General features: G+C 41.0%; 1 protein-coding gene across 4 annotated transcripts in view; it reads left to right on the top strand.

Annotated features, from left to right (window-relative positions):
- SNX24 (sorting nexin 24) overlaps nt 1-22491 on the top strand; it is a 187714-nt gene that overhangs the window by 82690 nt on the left and 82533 nt on the right. For all 4 annotated transcript variants that reach the window (XM_075541439.1, XM_075541442.1, XM_075541441.1 and 1 more), the window contains one exon: nt 17176-17259. In XM_075541439.1, coding sequence (XP_075397554.1) covers nt 17176-17259 — 84 coding nt within the window. The remainder of the gene's footprint in view (nt 1-17175; nt 17260-22491) is intronic.

Genomic DNA, 22491 nt, shown 5'->3' on the forward strand with positions numbered 1-22491 from the left:
AGTTCCAGGTCTGTCTGCCGACCCTTACATGTGTTTTCCGATCAAGTCTGGGCCATCCAGTCTTGAGAACTGAATTTAACGTTTAGTTAAGAGGTATATAGACTAAGACAACTAATTGAACAAACCTAATGCTGACAATAACAGGATGGAAAGGTAAGTAAAGTGTGAACAAGTTAGCAATTGTTCTCCTGTACCAGGGTGTTTTTGACTACTGTGGCTGGACAGTAGGTTTTGACGTGGGGGAGGGAAGACCTGCAGCTTGGTTGTTCTTCGGAAGTGCTTTGCTTATCCTGGGTCTGTTTCCTTTCCATAGAAAGTCGGTGACAAGCTTCCCCAGCGCATATGCAGTGATGCTGAGCTCTCGGTGGGCGTTGCATTATATTTATGCATCGCTTTGGATTGTAGTTGTTAGGTGCAGTCTAGTTAGTTCTAACTCTTTGCAGCCCTGTCTGCAACGGAAGGAAACGCTCCCTGGTCCCACAGCAGGCTCATAATTGTTATGCTGGAGCCTATTCCTGGAGCTGTTGTTTCAACCCTTCTCTTCAAAGGTCTTTCCTCTTTTTCTGTCCTCTATTTTACCAAGCCTGATGTCCTTTTCCAGAGACTGATCTCTCTTGATAACATGTCTAAAGTACATTAGTTTAAGGAAAAGGAACATTCTGGCTGTACTTCTTCCAAAACATTTATGTTTGTACCTTTGGCAGTCCATGATACTTGGAATGTTTACTAGCACTGTAGAAATTCTTCTTTGGTCTTCCTTATTTAGTGTCTAATGATCCCATGCATACGTAGCTATTGAAAATACCATATCTCGGGTCCCAAGTACCTTAGTCTTCAAAGTAATGTCTTTGCTCTTCAACACTTAAAAGAGATCTTGTGCAGCTGATTTGTCCAATTTCATGTATCTTATGATTTCTGCTTCCACCATGAGCGTTGATTATGGATCCAAGCCAGATGAAATCCTTGACAACTTTAGATTTTTTTCTTCTTTATCATAATGTTACCTGCTATTCCAGTTGTTCTGGAAGAGTTTGTTTAGGATTGGTGTCAGTTCTTCCCTGAATAATTGGTAGAATTCGCCTGTGAAGACATCTGGTTCGGGGAATTTTTTTGTTGTTGGTAATCCCTTGATAACCTTGTCTATTTCTTCTATTGCTATGGGTATGTGTGGGCTTATATTCGAGTATATACGGTATGCTATTTTTTAAATCACTTTATTGGGTGCTTTACAGCTCTTACCATCATACATCCATTATGACAAGCACATTTGTATATATGTAGCTATCATTGTTTTCAAAACATTTCTTTCTGCTTGAGCCCTTGTTATCAGCTCCTCATTTCCCCCCTTCCTCACCCTCTGTCCCTCATGAACCTTTGATAATTTATAAAAATATTTGCCCCCCATATCCTTTGTTTTATTTATATGGGGGGTTCCATTGTTGATTATTCTAATGTTGAACCATCTTTGCATACATAATATAAATTCCACTTGATTATCATGGTTTTTTGGTTGTTATTTTTGATACTTCATTTATTCTGTTGGCTAGACTTTTGTGGAGAGATTCTGACTCTGTGTTCATAAGTGGTGTCAGGTACCATCAAGTGGTCTGACTCACAGCCACCCATGCGCAGTGAGGTGACACAGCCCCGTCAGCCCTGCACAGTCCTCACAGTTGTTGTGCGTGAGCCACTGTTGCAGTCACAGGGATATCGGTCTGTCATTTTCTATCGGATCATGTCTTTGCCTGGTTTCACTGCCAGGTCATCTTTACTAGAGAAAATGAATTGGGGGATTTGTGGCTTTCTTTTCTATGTCCTTGAATAGTTTGAGTAAAATTGATATCAAATCATCTCTGAACCTTTGGTTGAATTTCCTAGACATTTTTTAGTTGGGAATTTTTGAATGACCTGATATATTTCTTCCTTTGTTTTATGGCTGTTCGTATTTTCTACATTATTCTGTATTGGTTTAGGTAGGTAGTGTCTTTTTAAGAATTTATCAATTTCTTCTTGGTTTTCAATTTTGGGGGAGTATAGTCCTTCATAGTATTATTATTATCTTTATATTTCATTTGGCTCTATTGTGCTGTTGCCCATTGCATTTCTTATTTGTGATATCTGCACATTTTCCTTTGTTATATCTTCTAGTGGTTTGTCAAATTTGTTACTCCTTTCAAAGAACAAACCTCTTATCAATTTTTTTATTGTTTTACTGCTTTCTCATTCATTGATTTCCATCATAATCTTTATTGTTTCCTTTGTTCTGGTGACTGAGGTTTACTTGGTTGCTCTCGTTCTAGCAGTTGGAGATGCTGGACTAAGGTATTTTGTTGTTTTTTCTTTATGATGTCTGTGTTTATTGCTGAACGCTGCCCTCCAAGTACTGCTTTTGCTGTAGCCCAACAGTTTTGGTGTGTTGTATTTTCATGTTCACTTGTTTCTATGAATTTTTAATTTTCATTCCTTTTTCCCTTCAACTAAACCAAAACTACATTCACAGCCTTAGAACCAATGCTAACTCATAACGCTCTATAAAACTACTACTGGACTTTCTTTCTGTTAGAATGTATTACATCTATACGATTTCCTGTATTTTCTTTATAATTGTTTTCATTGTTGAATTATTTGTCTGCCTCTCTAGTTTCAGTCTTAAAAGTTTGTTTGACTTTGAGTACTACTTTGCTTTAAGTGGGTTGATTTCTGGTTAATGTATGCTGTTGTTGCTAATTCTCTGTGCAAAGAAATCCCATTAGTAATTTTTATAAGGTTGGATATGAGATTGTTGGCTAGCAGGGTTTTTTTCTTTCAGAATTTCGTACATGTCATTGCATTACCTCCTGGCCTGCGTGGTTTCTGCTGCAAGGTTCTGCTGAGCCTTTTCTCACTGGTTTCCATTTGTAAGAAGCTTCCCCCGCCCCCAAGTTGCTCTTGGCATTATTTCTTTATCTTAGATATTGTAAAGCTTATGATCTATCATGGTGATTTTCTTTTAGCTTCTTGAATTTTTTTTTCCTTTTCAAGATATTAGAGAAATTGTCTTCCAATAATTGTGGGCTAATTTCTATGTTTTTCATCATTGTTATTTCTGTTCTAGAATGCCTGTCAGGAGTAGATTGTTCTTGATAATGTCTGACATCATTTTTAATCTTCCTTCTGTGGGTTGTTCTCATGGTTTTAGAATCGAGAAATTTGCTCTCATGTTCTCTGATATGACTTTCTAGTGTTTCAGTTCTATTTTAATTTTTCTGATATCTGAGTATTAATTTTATGGGTATCAACTTATCGCTTTTTATGGCTTTTAATTTTTTCAGATTACACCAGTAGTGCTTTCCTGAGTTCTTTTCATTCCCCGTAGCTGTCTTGATTTTCTCAGTCTGTTGAAAGTGCCTACCTTCAGGTAATTCCAATGCCTTTCCGTCTTTGGTTCAGTGTATAGGTCACCTGTTTGCACTGTCCTGTCTTGCTTGTTTTGTCTGCATTAAGATTGACTGTTGTCTCAGAAACACAAATAGACAGTCCTGCCCTGTCCTGTAGGGTCGCTATGAACCAGCATAGAGTCGGGGGCACTAAATGTTGTTGTTGTCCCCAATACATTGTGTCAATTTTGCATTTGTTTCTATTTACTTATTTCCTAATGGGGTGGGTGCTGAGCGTTGTCCACTGCTGGATGCATGAGGGTGACTGGGTCATCTTGGGAGCGTTATCTCTGTCAAGTGAAGTCAGAAAGGAAAATTAAAAACCACACAAGAACAAGAACACAAATACACATGCAAAAATCTAGCCAACAACGAAATGAGTGGAACACATAGACACATAAACCGGAACAAGCAACTGTGTTCTATTTCTCAGTCATCAGTGCATGTGTATCAAGTCCCAGCTAGGCTGTGCACAGTACGGTTGCAGCCGTGGGGTGCATGAGGGTAGAGGTTAGTGACTTTTCTGGTACAGGAAGATGTGGGGAGTTAGCTGGCCCTCCTTGGGTCCTGTATCTCTCTGTTAGTGATTTAAAACGTCAAATGACAAAGCTACACATACATATAACAACAAAGCCCAATTGGTACTGGGCAGAACGTTCGGAGTTACAGTGGCGCAAGAAGCAATGTGATTTGCACACAGAGAGCGGATGTTTGGAGACCAAATGAAATCACTCCTGGTTTAGACCTTAGTTCTCAGGACAAGACTTCCTCAAAACTTTCAAGATGGCAGGTTACTTTTCGTCCATGGGTGCTTCTTTGGTTAGAAATACCAGCAGGCATTTCACAGTTGTACTATTTGTCTTTTCACACAAACAGACTGGCGAGAACACGGAAAGTGCTGATGTCCAGGTGATGTAGATGATTTGATTCTGGTTGTATAATACACTCTTCTGTGAGGTGAACTTTGAAGAAGGGTTTTTTCTCCCTGCCTTCCCTTCTCTAGGGAGCAGCCTTAGAATGTTCAGATGCTGGCTGCTTGTATTTAGCACGGGCTTGTGGGAATAGTATAAATTAGAGCTTGCACTTTCGCTTACTCCCTTCTGAGACTGCATATGTCACGTTACTAAGGGAAAGTGATTCCTACAAACAAAAACATTTGTAAAATGATTATATTTTTGCAAGCCAACACCTTTTCTTAAATTCATTGTTTTCTCCTCTAAAGCAGTTGGATGAATTAAGTGATTATGATAGATCATGTAACGAGGAGAATCTCTTTGTTTAAGGTGAAAGAGATCAATGCAAGGAGCTCTTGGAATGGCCTTTTTCTCCTCTGCAGCCCCTTATATATGGGTTTAAAATGCTGATTCTACATGAAGAATGACAGTGATTCATGCCAAGGCCTGCATTGCCAGACACTTCTCTCTGAGAATCTTTGAAGTGGATGTGTGTGCTGTAGATTTTGAAAGGGTAATAATTAGTTTAATACAGAAATTTAGTGCGAATATTTTTGTTAAAAGCAGTATTTAAGCAGTCATGTAGCAGAAACATTTGAAAACTAGATTAATGCAAAAATAATGCTAGATTGATGTAAATTAAAGTATACATCTAAGGTAAGTACACAATCACCTGTAATACAGCTTCCTCTTCTGCAGCCACCATCTTCTCGGTGCTGCCATGCTTGTCCACCTTGAGCGACCTTGCTGGCCTTTGAAACACAGGTGGTGGGGCTCCCAGCATCTCAGCCACGGTCGAGTCACCTCAGCCTGACAAAATGACAAGTGGTGGCGATTCCAAGGGATTTGAAAGAGCCCCCTATGAGTGCCAATTCCAGAGAAAAACGATTGAACGGACTATGGACACTATTGAACAGACTGGTGAATATCACAAAAGCACACTCTTGCTGAGGATAATTCAGAAACAACCGCGGCCATCCATCTACAGGAAGCTGCCAGAAATTCAAGCTGGGCTTAGGAGAGCGTGAGAAAGGAAGGCGCATCATTGCTGCTGATGTCAGAAGGAGCCTAACTGAAAGCAAAATCCACCAGAAATCCGTTTGCTTATTGAGCTTGGTGAGACTTCATCTCATGTACTTTGGACATGTTATTGGGAGAGACAAGTCCCCTGGAAGTGGGCTGTTCAACCTGGGCACTGCCACCATGCTCCAGAACTGGTAGACACGGAACAAACAAACCCTACTTCTAAAACTGGAAGGAAACCTCATGGAGCTTTGGTTAAGCACTTAGCCGTTTACCAAAAAGTCAGCAGTTTGACCCTATGTATTAGTCTGTGTACTAATCCACAGAAACAAATCCACAGAAACGCATGTGTATAAGAGAGAGAGTTTTATATAAAGGGTAAGTGCACATCAAGAAAACATCCCAACCCAGTGCTGCCCAAGTCCACAAGTCCAACATTGGCCCATATGTCCGACACCAATCCACAAAGTCCTCCTCCATCTCACAAAACACAGGCAGTGATGCCGACTGCAGGAGGAAAGCCAAGTCAGTGAATGCGTAAGCATCTTAGCACTGGCAGGGGTCTCCACACAGCTGCTCCAGCACTCATGGCTGCATCGGGGTAGGTTACCAATTTCTTCATAATTACCAAAAATTAATTCTTCTATTTAAAGCAGTGGAACCACGGTGCCTTAGTGGTTACACGAGGTCAGCCATTCAAATCCACCAGCTACTCCACAGGACAAAGACAAGGCATGCTACTCCCACAAAGAGTTACAATCTGGAAACCCACAGGAGCAGTTCTACCCAGTTCTATAAGTTTGCTATGAGTTGGCATTGACTCATTGGCAGTGAGTTTGGTTTTGAGTTTTATTTTAAAACATCTTTAAAAGGACCAAGATATCTATTATCCAATACATTAAGTAGACACTGTTTTGTCGGTTGTACTATACTAACAAAGTATTAGCACTAAGAGATTTCCCCAAGTTAGTAAGTAACCCAAACTGGACTCACAGCCTTTGAGTTGATTCTGATTCACAGCGACCCTCTAGGACAGAGAAGAAGGCCCTTGACTCTCAGTGCAGTGTTCCAAGGCTGAGGGTCATTACCAAGGGGGATGCCATGCAACAGTCGGTGGCTTTCAGCTAGCAGCTGAGCTGCTTTCGTCGTTGCTCAGTTAGTTAGTACTAGAGATAAATTTTACTTAACTATTTCATTCTTGCAAACAAGGTTATAAGAAAAAATTACATAGCTCTTATATATCGCATCTGTCTTCCAGAATGTTCAATTGTTGAATATAATATGTGACTTATTGTCCAAACAACTCAGGGAAACAAACAGCCAGCAGCAAATTTATTCACATTTTATAGAAAGTCTAAGTCACAGTGATATGACACTGAGACTAGTGGAATCCTAAGTAGCCAATCGCCCTATATGACCTAATGTATGTGAGTGCATTTGTTCCTCACACTAAAGTGATTGATTGGTGTTGTGGTATACAAATGAGGCCTAGGAGGAGAAGAAAAATGAAGTGTGTCCTTATATTCAAGTAATTGATCAGTCAAGGAGCTACAGCTAAATTTACTGAGAGCTAGACTCTAGACTGTACATTAAAAAAATCATTTTATTAGGGGCACATACAACTCTTATCACAATCCAGTCTTCTCCCTGGGTGCCGGACAACAGAAAAGTGGGTGAAGGGAGACGTCAGACAGGGTAAGATATGACAAAATAATAATTTATACATTATCAAGGGCTCATGAGGGAGGGAGGAGTGGGAAGGGAGGGGGGAAAATGAGGAGCTGATGCCAGGGGCTTAAGTGGAGAGCAAATATTTTGAGAATGATAAGGGCAATGAATGGATTGTACATTTATAAATCTATAAATATAAATAAACACAAGAAGACATTTTATAACTAGAGCGATCGCAAACATTGAACAGGTATTTTGTCATCAGTAGAGCGTCTGAAAGTGATGCGCCTAGGTAGACATGTCCCAACCTCACATCGCATGTTGTTGTTGTTGTTAGGTGTCATCAAGTCAATCCCATCTCGTAGTGAAACACTGCGCGGTCCTCCCCTGCCAACCTCCTAGTTGTTACATTTGAGCCCGTTGCTATAACTTCTGTGTCCATGTATGTCCTCCACAGCCTTCCCCCCACCCCTGCCCCCCGATAATCTTCTGTTTTACTCGGCTCGATGTCCTTTTGCAAGGACTGATGCAACATGTTCAAAATCATGAGATGCCTTCTTCACGTCCGAGGAGCATTTTGACTGTACTTCTTTCAGGACAGAAGGAAAAATAAAGCTCGTCTTTTACCTTCCAGAACCAGAAGTTAGCGGAACAGATGCTGATGTAACTGAAACAAAATGACTGACTAGCGTACCCAACCTCCGTTTCGTAATGCTTAAACCACTGACCGTGTCTCTTGTCTCTCCACTTTGAAAGAGGAATTCTCTTGACCCCATTCCTGCATTCTCCACACACTCAATTTTCACTGCACTTTATTGTCATAAAATTTTTTAATGAACTTTTTAACTTTTTTCCCCCATTTCATCATTTATGTAGATGTTGAAGCACTCACAACTAGGCTTCTACAAGCCAATGACCACTGACAAATTATTTCTCCCACAGAACTATAACCACAAATTCCCAGACACTATAAATATATGGGTGAACTAACACTAATACACAACACCATTTTATCAATTATATAATAAAGCAAATTATCTAGTATCCAAATATTAAGTTACACAGCTCAAAAGACATAAAAAAGTCGAGTCTGCTCAATTCATCAGCAGAAACCTATTATTTATTTGCTTATTTTCAGGAGTTGGAAAAAAGGGTGGAGGGGAGGGAATCACACTGCAAATAAAAATTGGTAAGCAGCATCCAATTGATATGAAAAGCCAATTTCAGAGATTTTTATCATTGCAAATTGTTTTAGCTACAACAAAACATCTCTGCCTTAAGCAATATTTGCTAAATTAAAGAGCATAGTCTATATGTTCTGCACAAGATAAAGGCAACATTTTACTAAAAAGGTTTAACAGCCCCTCCCATCCCGCTCTTTTTTCAGGTCCGTCCTCACAGGTTGCATCTACAGTGCAAATGTTAAATTAACTGCCAGGCTTTTCTCTTTGGCTTGTATGGAGACAGCAAAGACATGTGCTTCTGTACAGTGTCATTTGTTTTCACAATGAAGGTTCTCCATAAAGCACACAATGGTATTAAAGACATTACGGACCCGGAAAGATCTGGAAACAGTCCAAAAACCAATGGTTGTGCAAACCTGAAGAATCTGGTAGGAGCGTGCCAGATGGAGACAGAAAGTGAACCGGCAGATAGCCATGTCAGGGCCGACGTTCAGTATTGGAAACGACTGAAGAAATAAGCCGTATGAGGTCGCTAGAGTATTCAGAGTTCCTGGGATTTCTTCTCTGAGTGCTGCATGAGCCTCAAAGTGCACAAACATTGTCCCGGGTATTGTGGCTCCTAACCTCACTGAAGTTTTCTTGTGTGTTGGTAAGCTCTGGAATGGGAATAGGTTTAACCCAGTGCTGCCTGGCTGCAGCACAGGTCAGTTGGCACCGATAATAAGCACGTTATAAAATGTTGAACAGTAAGATACTTTTGCCAAGTGTCCAGAGAAGTTGATCTTAATGCAGACACGGAGGTTGCAAATTCTGTCACACGTGTAGCCTGGTAAGTTGCTTTCAGTACTCCGTGGAAGCTTTCCCAGACTTAATCACCACTCTAACGTGTTGGTAAATATGCACGACAAATCCGGTCCCACCTCAAGTCCCACTTCCACAGCAACACCATTAGGCACCTGGCAAAGGCGGCTGCTGTGCTGGCGGTGGCAGGGACACCAGGCTCTACCATGCAGGGAGTGGTTCTGAAGGGGAACTTTTTAACTTTCTATTGCTTCCTTTTAACAACATGTATATCTTTCTTAATCTACCAACTTCGGGCTAAAAATGGTTGTAGCATTATTCAGTATAGTGTCTGTCCATAGATGAGTGGGTAAGCAAAATGTAGTACATGGGGGGGGGGGGCTTCAAAGGTTGTGGGGAATGGCCTTATCTTCCCCTTCCATTTTTCTATGGAATTCGTGAAGCCCCTTGCTGTACACTGGGCTGCAGGGAAGGACATTGCTCTTGAGTCGGTTTTGATTCTCCTCGGGCAGAGCAGGGCTGCCCCGGCGGGCTTTCTGGGTTGTAACATGCATATTTATACATACTGCCATGGCTTTGCGCTGTGACTCATGAGTCTGAAGCACTGGCCTTTTTGGTGAGCTGCCGAGTGACGATGCTCTGTGCCCCAGTGTGTCCCATACACCTACACGCAAACGCTGCTGGCTGTGGTCTGGTGCATGTTTCCATGTACCCTGGGTGCCTCGAAGACTCCTTGATAATGGGCCCCGTGCACGAATGGACACGTTTTATCATTTCACCAACATGAAATGTACTGAGACAAAAGATGCGTGTGGTTACTGGGGACTGAAGAAAGGGGTGAATGGTGATGAAGTTTATAAAAAAAAGTTCCAAATACCACAACCAAGTTTTACAATGCAGTATTCCCACTACTGATCAAATTAAGTGTGACGTGATTTGGCGTAGCTTATAGGAGCTGTGGTGGCATAGTGGTTATTTTTTGGGCTGCTAACTACAAGATCAGCAGTTCAAAATCACCAGCCACTCCATAGGAGAAAGGCGGGGTGTAATGTCTTACAGTCTCAGAAACTCACAAGGCCAGTTCCACCCTGTTCCGTAGGGTCGCTGTAAGTCTGCATCAACTCGATAGCTGTGAATTTGCATTGTTTTATAGAATAAACAAGGAGCAGTGGTGTGTCTTTAGGTAAACATTGGATTGCTAATTGAAAGGTTGGTGGTTCAAAGTCGCCAACCACTCTGTGGGACAAAGAAGAGGCTGGCTGTTCCCGTAAACATTTACAGACCCTCAGAAACCCTATAGAGGGTTTGAATCAACTTGATGGTAGTATCATTTTTATTTTTTATGTAATGACCAGAAAAGAAGCTAAGTGACATTCTTGAAATATTCTGCATAGAACAATACAGAATTCATTATTTATAAGGATATATATATGCAATATTTCCTTCTCTATGGTTCCAAACATCCTTCATGACTACGCACTGAAAAATACAAACACATGTAAGGACAATGGAAATATTGTACTCATTTTCAGAATCAGTCTGTAAAGCATAGAAGATGATTATTTTTATAGACCTGACAGCGAATATTTTAAACTTTGTAAGTTTTAAAAGCATAGTGGAGATAAGGGTGAAGTGGGGAGGATTCCGTGAAAGGAAGTCTATAGAGTGTGGATATTTTTCAACTTACATAATAACATGTTAGCCAAAGGAGACTGAGACAATTAGCGGATCAAGGAAGAGGTTCAAGTTAAGAAAGTAACCAGTGGAAATGGGTACAGAGTTATTCAGTAGGGGCAATTATTTAGAAACGGTTTTTTTCTTTTAAGGAGTGGTTTATTTCAGGTGTGTTAGTCTGGGTACTTTGAAGAAACAAATCCAAAGAAACCCATCTATAAGAGAGAGTTTTATATAAAGGTTAAGTGCGCATCAAGAAAACATCCCAACCCAGTGCTACCAAGCCCACAAGTCCAACATTAACCCATTAACCCATATGTCCAACATCAATCCACAAAGTCGTCCTCCATCTCACAAAACAAATGCAATGATGCCGACTGCAGGAGGAAAGCCGAATCAATGAGTGTGAAGCATCTCAGAGCTGGCAGGGGTCTCCACACAGCTGCTCCAGCACCCAGGGCTGCATCGGGGATAGTCCATGTGGCTTCTCCTTATGGATGTCTTGCAGGAAGTCAGCCTTGCAGCCTGAAGCAGGGAACTGCTAAGGTAGCTGCACCCTGGTGGGACCATCAGAAAGCAGACCAGAGAACTGGAAAGGCAAGGGTCACTAAGCCATTTATCCCTCCACCCTTCAATTAACCCCATATGTGTTTATCTGCCAGGTTGGCACAATAAGCTAACTAACTCATTCAGGTAATAATATTTCTCCTTAATAGCATTTTTAAAGCCTGCCAGTGAGACGCTTTCAGAAGTGTGGGGGGAAAGGTAATAGCTGTGTAAGCCTGCTCTTCTGAATTCAAGTCCTATAGAGCACCCTTCCTCATGCCGCGACCCTCTAATACAGCTCCTCGTGTTGTGGTGACCCCAAACCGTAAATTGATTTTTGTTGCTACTTCATCACTGTCTTTTTGCTACTGTTATGAATCGGGCGGCCCCTGTGAAAGGGTCGCTGGACCCCCAGGTTGAGAAACGCTGCTGTAGAGGGTTTCCAAGGCCGTAAGTCTTGAACGGAGCACACAGCCCCCTCTTTCTCCCGAGGGCTCTCGTGGGTGTGCCGCCATCGCCCAGCACTTCCTGGAGGAACCTCCCAGCGGCTCCCAGCAGAAAGGTGAGGCTGTCTGCGACTCTGAGATTTAAAGTCTCCGAAACCCAAGGGGCATTTCTAATCTGCCCTGTAGGGCTGATAGGAATCAGAATAGACTCAGTAAGGATGGGTAAATGGGTATAAGCAGTTTATACAATACTGCAAGTAGTATAATGTTTCCTATATTATCAGTGTGGTATCGTAAAGGAAATGCCACGTGTGAGGCTCAGAACTAATAACAAAATAAATATAATAATTTTGAACTGTAAGTATACTTAATAATATCATAGTGACTGTTTATAGTTAGAGACCATCTTTCCCTAAAAAAAAAAAAAGCATCTTCTGAATTAATATACTTAAATAAAAGCCTGGCCTACAGTAGACATTCAATAAATGGTTCTCTTAGAGATTTAACTTTTTATAGTATAAGAACTTTATTTACTTTTATTGGTTATTTCTTAAGTAGAAGCATAATCTCTGGTATATTGATTTCAAGCTCAGTGTTCATAGGTTATGTATCATTTTCTGATTAAGCAATGATTAAAACATGTGACAGGGCTACAAAAAGTTTGTGGGAAGATAGAATTAAAGGATAAGATAATTTTTCCATGAATCTTTTGAAGGCCCCTCATATATAAAAGTTGCATTTTGAGTCGATAGTTTCCCTTTACATATTTTTCTGATTCTCTGAATAGCACTTTTTCTTAGGTGTAACTCGGTGACCTTATGTGCCGCAGAATGAAACACTGTGTGACCTGTGCTGTATGGTCATTGCTCTGTTTGAGGCCATTGTTGCAGCCCCTGTGTCACTCTGTGTCATCAAGGGTCTTCCTTTTGCTGTCCCTCCACGTCACCAAGGATGATGTCATGCTTCAATAACCTCTGTGTAACAGTGACCAAATTGTTTAGAACAGCAGACTGAAAGCTGTGCTTGAATATGAAATTCCTTCATCGTTGGCAGGCATTTAAGTTATTGATCAGACACTTTACTAGTTACAGAAAAATGCCTTCTTTTGGTAAAGTGTGAGTTCCTGAAAGGTAAATGCTATTTCAATCAGCATATGGCTTTATCCTTCCTTACCTTCAGTTATTTTATGTCTTAGATATGTTTCTTAAAAAATTAATGTAAACCCATAATGTGAAGTGTTTCTTCATTGACTTCCAGTACAGTTTAGAGATGTTATCATAAGGAGAAAAATTTGGCTCCAACGTGTAGTTAAAAAATCCCATTAAGAATCTGAGTCTTTCCCTTTAAAGTAGCATTTAAAACTTATTAAACAAAATATTTTTATAGAAATGAAAATAAATATACTTGTCTACTCTTTTTCAAAGGGCCCCTGGTGGTGTAGTGGGTTAAGCATTGGGCTGGTAATACAGTACAGGGATGGCAGTTCAGACCCAACAGCTTCTCTGAAGGAGAAAGAAGAGGCTGTCTGCTCCTATAAAGATTTACCAGAAAACACTCCTAACGGTCAACAAACAGGCCTTGAACTATGTATAGGCTTTTCTTTTTTATAGTCATTGTTTTTTGTTGTTGATTTGTTTTTCTCTGTCTTGTTTTTGTGCGCATTATTATCTCTGCAGGTCTATCTAGATAGGATAGGCTGGCTAAACAATCTGGAGGAGAAAACAACAGGACCAATAACAGTTTCTGGGGGACATGGGGGAGTGGAAAGTGGGGGAAAGGGTGTCAGCAAACCCAGGGACAAGGGAACAACATGTGATCCAAAATCAGTGGCAAGGAGGGTGTGAGAGGCCTGGTAGGGCTTAATCCAGCACAATGTAACTGAGAGGAATTACCGAAACCCAAATGAAGGCTGAGCATGATAGTGGGACAAGTGGAAAGCAAAGGAGGTAGAAGAAAGAACTAGGAGGCAAAAGGCATTTAGAGAGGTCTAAATACAGGCGTGCAAACATATGTAAATATTTATGAGGCTGTGGAAATAGATCTATGTGCATATATTTATAGGTTTAACATTAAGGTAGTAGGTGGATATCGGGCCTCCATTCAAGCACTCCCTCAATACATGAACACTTTGTTCCAATCAACTGGCATCTCATAATGCTCACCTTCCTGACACGATTGATCACTGAAGGCAAATGGTTGCATAAGCAAATGTGGTGAAGAAAGCTGATGGTGCCCAGCTATCAAAAGATATAGTGTCTGGGGTCTAAAAGGCTTGAAGGTAAACAAGCGAGCATCTAGCTCAGAAGCAACAAAGCCCACATGGAAGAAGCACACCAGCCTGTGTGATCATGAGATGTTGAAGGGATCAGGTATCAAAGAACAAAACATCATACCATTGAGAATGAGGGAGAAGGCAGAGTAGAGACCCAAAAATGTTTACCTCCAGATTATGCCCTTTTATCGCCTCTCTGAATGGGAGGCCTTCACTAGACTGCTCTGTCTAAACCAGCACTTTTACTGAGCTCTGTTTCCTTACCCTGCAGTATTATTCTTGAGACCACTAAGTATTTCCTGATCTCATGACATTTGTTTGTATGTTACAGACTGCCTTCCTTACTCAATAGCTTGTAAGTGTCGTGAAGACTGAGCTCTTATCTATTTGGATCACTTTGAAATTCCTAGGGCCTAGAACATCTCCCAGGTTTATTGTAGGCCCTTGGTATTGTTATTGTTGGGTGCTGAGAGTTGGTTCCCACTCATAGTGACTGTTTGCATAATAGCACGGAACATGAGTTGGTCTTGCACCATCCTCATGGACGTTGTATGTTTCAACCCATTGTTGTATCCACCATAACAATCCATTTCTCTGAGTGTCTTGTTCCTTTTTGTTGCCTTTCTAAATTACTAAGCATGCGGTCCTTTTCTGGGGACTGGTCTCCCCTGATAACATATCTGAAGTACTTGTGCTTTGTTAAAGACAGATTTGTTCATTCTTCCGGCAATCTGTGTACACTCCGCGTTCTTTCACAACACCATAATTGAACGCATCAGCTTTTCTCCTTCCTTATTCATTGCCCTGCTTTCAAATGCATATGAGGTGATTGAAAATACCATGGCTCGGGACTGGCACACTTTAATCATTGCCTTTAAATACTTTTAAGAGGTCTTTTGCACCAGATTTTCCAAATGCAAGTATCTATGGCATGGGTGAGTGCCAGTGACTGTGCTTCTAGACATTGCCCTCATGCTGCCACCACTATGTGCCAGGATAGCAGGGCAACAGCAGCAAAAGCCTAAAGTACTCTGGGCAGCAGCACAGTGCGTCAGAAAATCAAACTACAAGCTTTTAAAAGAGAAGAAGTCCGGTATGCCGGCATGACGTTCTAGAACATGGAATTTGTTAAATTGACTCCTTTTCTTTCTTCACTTTGCCGTGGGAATTCTGATTAACCAACTTGCCTTCTTTTCAAGATACTGTCCCAGAACTTAGAAGAAAAAACATCTTCTTATTAGGGATACACTATTCATTTTCCATGACAACCTAGTGAAAGTATTAGAAGTGAAATGTATTGTCTTTGTTAAACCAAGGGAATTGTGTGTGTGTATCTGTTTATGTACTCTTCCCCCCCCCCCCCAAAAAAAAAAACACAACAAAACACACCCTGGCCTCCTCTAGTGAATGCAGTACTTCTTTAGGGCTTGTGACAAGTCACCGCGGAGTTTAGTGATGGAGCTGGCTGGTTGACTAAAAGGATGACATGTCACGAGGCAGCTGCTGAGTGGCTGTGCTTCTTACCTGTGGTCTTGGGGGGTGACCCAGTAGATTGAATTCCACCTTCTCCCTCTTCTACAGCTTCAGCAGCAAATGTGCCAATTAAGTTGGTGATTTGTGTGTGTGTGAGTGTGTGTGTGTGTGTGTGTGAGAGAGTCTCATAACTCAACCCAGACCACAAATTCATGGTTTCATACAGCTCAGCCGATGGTAGCTACTTTCATTGCCATCACATTGTCCTGATTTAGATCTGGGACCTACCACTAAAAAGGGGGCTGTGAATTTTATTAATGAAGCTTCCAAGTTGAATCTGGGTTTCTCTTATAGGTGCTTCTCAGGGTATTTTCCTGATTCTTTTTCTGACGGAGTCTTTGAAGAAGAATAACTTCTTTGGTGCATTCGTAAACAGATTTTCTTACTCTAAAAAAATTAAGTCATAGTTTGAAGTATATGCCTGTTTCTAGAAGAAAATGCTTTCACTGATTTGCCAAATAAAAGGGTTTATTGCACAGGATTTTTTAAAAAGCTACAAATATTACATTGGTAGCAAAATTACCATTTATTACATGGAAGCAGGCATCTTCTTAAATGAAATCATGGCATGAGGAGGATTTTGTTTCTGATTCAAAAAGGCCCCAAAGTACAGCCACATTTTAGTCTGGGTCTATTTGAAGTGAAGGCATGTAACCCTGTGTGTCATATCATAAAGTGAAGTTGTTAATTTTAGGGAACACTACATATGCATGACTTGGGCTCTTGGTAGTATCCTATGTCAGCGCCCTCCCCTGTGGTTTTTGTCCAAAGAGACCTGGAGCCTGGAAATCAGGCTTGCTCTTCCACAGGTTTTGTCAACTCTTGCTCAGCACAACAGGAGCCGTATGTGGGCACTCGGAAGTGACAGGGCACCTTCTCCTCACTACTTGCCAGGTCCCCAGCCCCCAGCTCACTTGGGCATTGTTCCTGTTTTCATGAGCATCTCACCATATTTCTTGTCCCTTGCTCCCATTTTTGACCCACTGACCTAAGAATCAAGAAGATGTCATGTGAGTGCCTACTAATTAGTGCACCCAGAGAGCCTTTGCATCTGGCCTTTCAGCCTCGTGGAGGTGGGAGCAGAGGCTGTCACTCATCATACAGGGCAAGGAACCTTCCCTGCCTTTCCCTAGGTTTGCCCACGGCCCAAGAAGCCAGCTGAGACTAGAGATGAATATGCAGCGTAGGAGGAAATTAACCTCCACGGCACGGCTGTTTGCATGCGTGTCGTACAGACGACGGTACTGCCAACACTGAACTCCTACCACAGTGGGAGCCCCACGTGCCTGAATTCTTTTGCCAGAGCCTGCCTGTCGCCTCGTGTTTTTATTGTCCTCATTAGGTGCAGTCGTCCTCGTTATGTGAAGTACGACTTTTAAGTGAGGGAGATTTGATTAAAAAGTTACGGAGCCTTGCACTGTTCTCCGTTGCTTTTAGACAGCGCTTGCTGAGCACACTGCAGTTTGTTAGTGAGCATGTGCTTCGACTGCTCATTAATCAGGCCTGTTGGGCCAGGGTCTCCTGAGCCTCCTGGGTTTGGGGGATCAGCTACTGTAATTAAAGGGATGAAATATATCATGGTCACAAACTTACCGCATCAGACAATTGAGGGCTTTAAACTGGTGGAATTAATCTTTTACCTTTTTTCCCCCTTAGGTGTTTAAGATAGAAGTGCTAATGAACGGAAGAAAACATTTTGTTGAAAAGAGGTACAGTGAATTCCATGCCTTACACAAAAAGGTAATTATATATTTCTCTTTTTCTGTGTATGGTGACTGAGACAACTTTCCGACAGCTTTCTTTTGTCCTCTGGCATTTCTTTGAATAGTAATAGTACCTTCTTTGTCATGAAGGTCAATTTGGGTTTCAAATTTGCCTCTTAAAGGTGTGTTTTCTGGTTTAGTCGGTTTTCACTGGAGCACTTACGCATACAAGTATGTCAGACGTGAGACAGGGGCTGTTTGCGGTGCGCCACTTGGGGTGTTGTGGGTCCAGAAAGAATAAAGTGGCCCCGGTCTTGTTTTACTATGAAATACGTGTACTGATTTTACAAGGAAAATAATGAGTGGTAATTTTACAGGAAGAATTTTTTCAAACTCAACTTGTTACTTGAAAACGATAATGTCCATCTGCATGCTTGCTCACGGGCTGGTTGGTTCCGTAAAGGCTCACTCCACAAGACCGCTATTACCGCTCCAGTATCATTTTAACTAACGTCTCAGAGAAAATTAACAGTAATGCAAAAGGAAAATCTGAGCATTTCGGGGGAGATTGTCAATGAGAAAGAAGGAGAGCGAATGCATTTCGTTTTCCACCAACTTTAACTCTTTTGTTTTCTATACCTTATTTGTGGAGTGCTCCTAACGTGTTGCCATGCGGCTGAATTGGCCAGCTGACAGTGACTCTCTGAAGACTAGTGCACTCACTAGGGCTGTCTCACTAAAACAAGAACCCTAACGTCAGGACCCCCCCAGCATCATGATAAATAGAGAAGAGATCGAAGCTGTCAAGGATTTCATTGTACTTGGATCCACAATACAACATTTGGGGAACAGAAGCCAACAAATCAAACCACATATTGCATTAGGCAAATCTGTTGCAAAAGACTTACTTGATGCTTTGAAGAGCAAAGATGCCACTTTGAAGAATAAGGTGCCCTTGAAGGATAAGGTGCACTTGAAGAATAAGCTAATGGTCTTTTCAATGAGGATGGAAGACTGAAGAAGAAGAGATGCCTTTGAATTATGGTTTTGGAGAAGAATGTGGAATAGATCGTGGCCTGCCAGGGGAATGAACAGATCTGTTCTAGACGAAGTTCAGCTGGAGTGCTCCTTAGAAGAGAGATTGTTAAGACTTTGTCTCCCGTACTTTGGACATGCTGTCAGGACATCGTGCTTGGGAGAGAGTCAGAGGTAAAGGGGAGACCCTTGACAAGATGGATTACCACAATGGCTGCAACCATGGGCTCAAAATTAGCAATTGTGAAGATGGTATAGGACCATGCAGTGCTTTGTTCTGTTTTAGATAGAAGATTTTGTACTCGACCGCACCTAATAACATCTTAACTAGAACTACCTCATGCAATTGCTCACGAGAAACTTGCTTGACCCAATATTACTATTTGCTCCTTTTACATACATATATAAAGTCTGAAATAATTCAATTTTTCACTTCTGGAAAGATCCCAAGTGTGTGTAGTAGATGTCTTAGATATTTAAAGCTACTCGTTGTTGCATAAAGGTCACAGTGGGCGCTTTAGCAAACAGAAATTAATTTTTTCACAGGTTAGGAGGCTAGGAGGCTGAATTTAGGGTGCAGGCTGTAAGGGAAGGCATTCTCTCTCTCCAAGCTCTCGAAGAAGGTCCTTGTCTCTTTCGAGCTTCTTGTCCCGACCAGTCTTCCTGTGATTTGGCATCTCGCTTCCCCCATCCTCTCTGTGTCTCTGGCTTGCTTGTTTAATCTCTTTTATATCTCCAAGGAGAGTGTCTTAAAACACACCCTGCACTCACTCGTCTCATTAGCCTGACAGAGAAACACACTGCCAAGGATTTACAGCACATATTTTTTAGGGGGATACAATGTATTCTTCAACAGTGCATTAAGAAAAACGGTAGTTCTTCTCATTTTATTTTTTTAAATAAGGACTGAAAAATACATTTCTAACCCCTGTTTTTCTAATTGGATTATAGACATCCCGAACTTTCTGGAAGATTTCAGTCTGTACATGTGATAGTTTGCTTAGTCTCTATTCAACGTTCTTTAGCATTTTTTTTTCTATTAAGGTTTTACATATTTTAGTCAGGAGACTGGAGAATTGAGTAAACATTTTCTTTTAAAGGGGAGGCCTAAGTTAGATTCATGTTTTTTCTATTTGGCAGAGGATAAGTTACATCTAATTCTTCAATACCATTGTGTTAAGTCTGGATTTACTTCCTAAAGCCGAAGTGCAGGTGAGTATAGACCCTCCTTCCACCCACGCAGGGGCTACCACAGCTAAAGCCTAGCGAACAGAGCACAAACATAGGGTCGGAGTCCCCCTTTCACCTGGGCGAGCTCAGAGTCCCTCATTTGTTGGTCTGGGGAGGAAGCGTGGATTCTAGAGAGGCTTCCACTGTGTACCAGCATTGCTATTCAAGCCAGCACCCCACCCCCTTCGCCGCCTGTGGTGACCAGGGTCTGACCTTGGCAGCCTGTCATGTGGAAGCCCTTCTTCCTAACCTCCTAGGTCAGCACCCAGCATACGGTGACCCCTGCACAGCCCAGCTGTTCTCTCCAGGAGGCACAGCTGGGAGAGCACCAATTAGGCACACCCTCAGCAAGGGCTGTTTGTGCTTCTTAGGAGTGTGGGGTCTGAGGTGCATCCTGCGTAAGTCTCTACCACCATTTACCGTATATTCTCGAGTATAAGCTGACCCGAATATCAGCCGAGGCACCTAATTTTACCACAAAAACTGCATTTAAAAGGTGCTGAGAAAACTAGGCTTATACTCGAGTATTTTGCATTTTCTTCTGCAAAAGAGGACCCTCTCTTCAGTGATTGTAGGCAGTTCTTAGATATTCAAGTGTGTAAAACTTTCCTAGCTGTGTGAGGATTCACTCTTCCTTCCGTTTTTGCATTCTGATGGTAGCTTACTATTTTCCTGATCGACATTTTAGAGTTACAGTCGTCTCAAGTCTCTCAACTTTGCATTTTTCACCTGCATTGTTAAATTATTTGAGGTATATTTATAGGGAGGAAAAACACCACAAAACAACCCACTGTCATTGAGCTGATGCCAACTCAGAGGTAAAATCATCTGTGGAGCAGTTTTATTTTGGCAACAGTGTCTGATCTTATTGTACCGGCTAGGTCGGTGTTAGAAGTCTCCTTTTCTTACCTCCATGTAACTGACTTGGGAGCAATGGGTAACTAGGTGCCTCGATTATAGCATTACATGTTAAGAAGGATTGAAGTGGACACTAAATTTAATCCGAGTGTGCAAACCTTGGGATTGCTGCTACTGTTTTGTAACCTTACCCTGTACTACCGTTCTTCATATTTGAACTTTGTGGCTTGCCGTCAATGTTACATTTTTACATTTCCCTTTCAATGCAATTAAATATAGGCTCATTTAACTTTCTCGAAATTCTAAATTTTTTGTACAATATATCTAATTTGTTCCCGTACTAGTTTTGCATCTTCTTTGTCCTTGCTAAAAGTGTTAACAGACAAATAGATAATTAAACATCTATATTTAAATATTAGATAGATAAATTCATGGCTCTTGTTCATGTGCTGCAGACACAAAACTTTCCTTGCAGGATTGCCAAGGCATTTTGTGGCAGAAACACAAATTCTTGACCAATGTAGCTGTTATTTGGTTGTCTAAAAAAAGCCCTTGATGATTGTTATTTATCCCAAATGTTTGTAACTGTTGATATTAAAATATGGAAACAATATCCAAATCATTCATGCTTGTTAAAATTTCATTCTGTTTTTTTGTAAGAAAAATTAAAAACTTAAAGGACTTTGCCTTCCTTGTGTATGCATTTTTTCCCTTCAATTTATTTTATTAGAAAGTTGAACCTTATAGAGAGTTTTGGGGGAATATGTTACCTAAACATATTTTTACTATCCTAATACAATTTTCTTCTCTTTCGTTGATCAACATTGAATATGTATACAAATACCTACCGGTATATATATTTGTATATATTGACTTATTGCCATTTTTAATGTATGTTTTTTTAAGTTTGCTCAGGACTTATAATCCCTTTATTGAATTGTCTACGTATATGTTTTGTCATTTATCTGCTAAGGTCTCTAGTGTTTTTTCACCTTAGTTGTGTAGCCTGTTTAAGGAACAAAATGCTATCCATTGATGAAAATGCTTCTCATTGAGCTCTTAGATTTTTTATTTGGGTGATTTTTAAAATTTCAATTTATATACATTAAAATTTTTTTACATTTAAATTTTTTGTATTGTCTGTTAACTTTTACCTCTTTTGATTTCATAGATGATTGGTCATTTCTTCCAGTGTTTTTAATACTCTGATTATATTTTGTGATAAATTTTCTTATTGGTATTTTTCACACACTGAACTTTGAATCACCTTACTCAGCAGGGAGATTATATATATAATTTTATTGGGGGCTCTTACAGCTCTTATCCATCAATTATCTCAAACACATATGTGCATAATATGTTTCCATCATCATTTTCAAAACATTTTCTTTCTACTTGAGCCTTGATATCAGCTCCTCTTTTTTCCCTCCCTCCCCCACCTTCTTACCCTTTTGACCCCTTGATAAATTATAAATTATTATTATTTTTATATCTTAAATTGTTTGCTGTCTCCCTTCACCCACATTTCTGTTGTTTGCTCCCCATGGGGGTGGTGTTACATATCGATCATTGTGATCAGTTTCCCCTTTCTCTCCCTTTCTCTCCACCTTCCCCCTACCCTCATGGTATGGCTCATCCCATTATTGTTCCTGAGGGGTTTATCTGTCCTGGATTCCCTGTGTCAAGAGCTCTTATTTGTACCAGTGTACATGCTCTGGTCTAGCTGGGTTTGTATGGTAGAACTGGGGTCATGATTGTGGTGGTGCGGGGGGGAAGGCATTAAAGAACTGGAGCAGTGGTTCGCAACTTTGCTGATGCCACAACCCTTTAATACAGGTCCTCATGTTGTGGTGACCCCCAACCATAAAGTTATTTTTGTTGCTACTTCATCACTGTAATTTTGCTACTGTTATAAATCGGGCGACCCCTGTGAAAGGGTCATTTGACACCCCCCCAAAGGGGTCACGACCCACAGGTTGAGAACCGCTTGAACTAGAGGAATGTGTGTTTTGTTGGTGCTATACTGCACCCTGGCAACTCAGCAGGTTTTTTTTTTTATTAAAATGCTGACTCCTGAACATAGCCCTCTCTCTCTATGGGATCAGAATCTTTATGACAGGGCTCAGTAATCTGCATTTTAGGCACA

The sequence above is a fragment of the Tenrec ecaudatus genome, chromosome 2, assembly GCF_050624435.1.
Source record: "Tenrec ecaudatus isolate mTenEca1 chromosome 2, mTenEca1.hap1, whole genome shotgun sequence".
In the NCBI taxonomy this organism is placed as follows: Eukaryota; Metazoa; Chordata; class Mammalia; order Afrosoricida; family Tenrecidae; genus Tenrec; species Tenrec ecaudatus.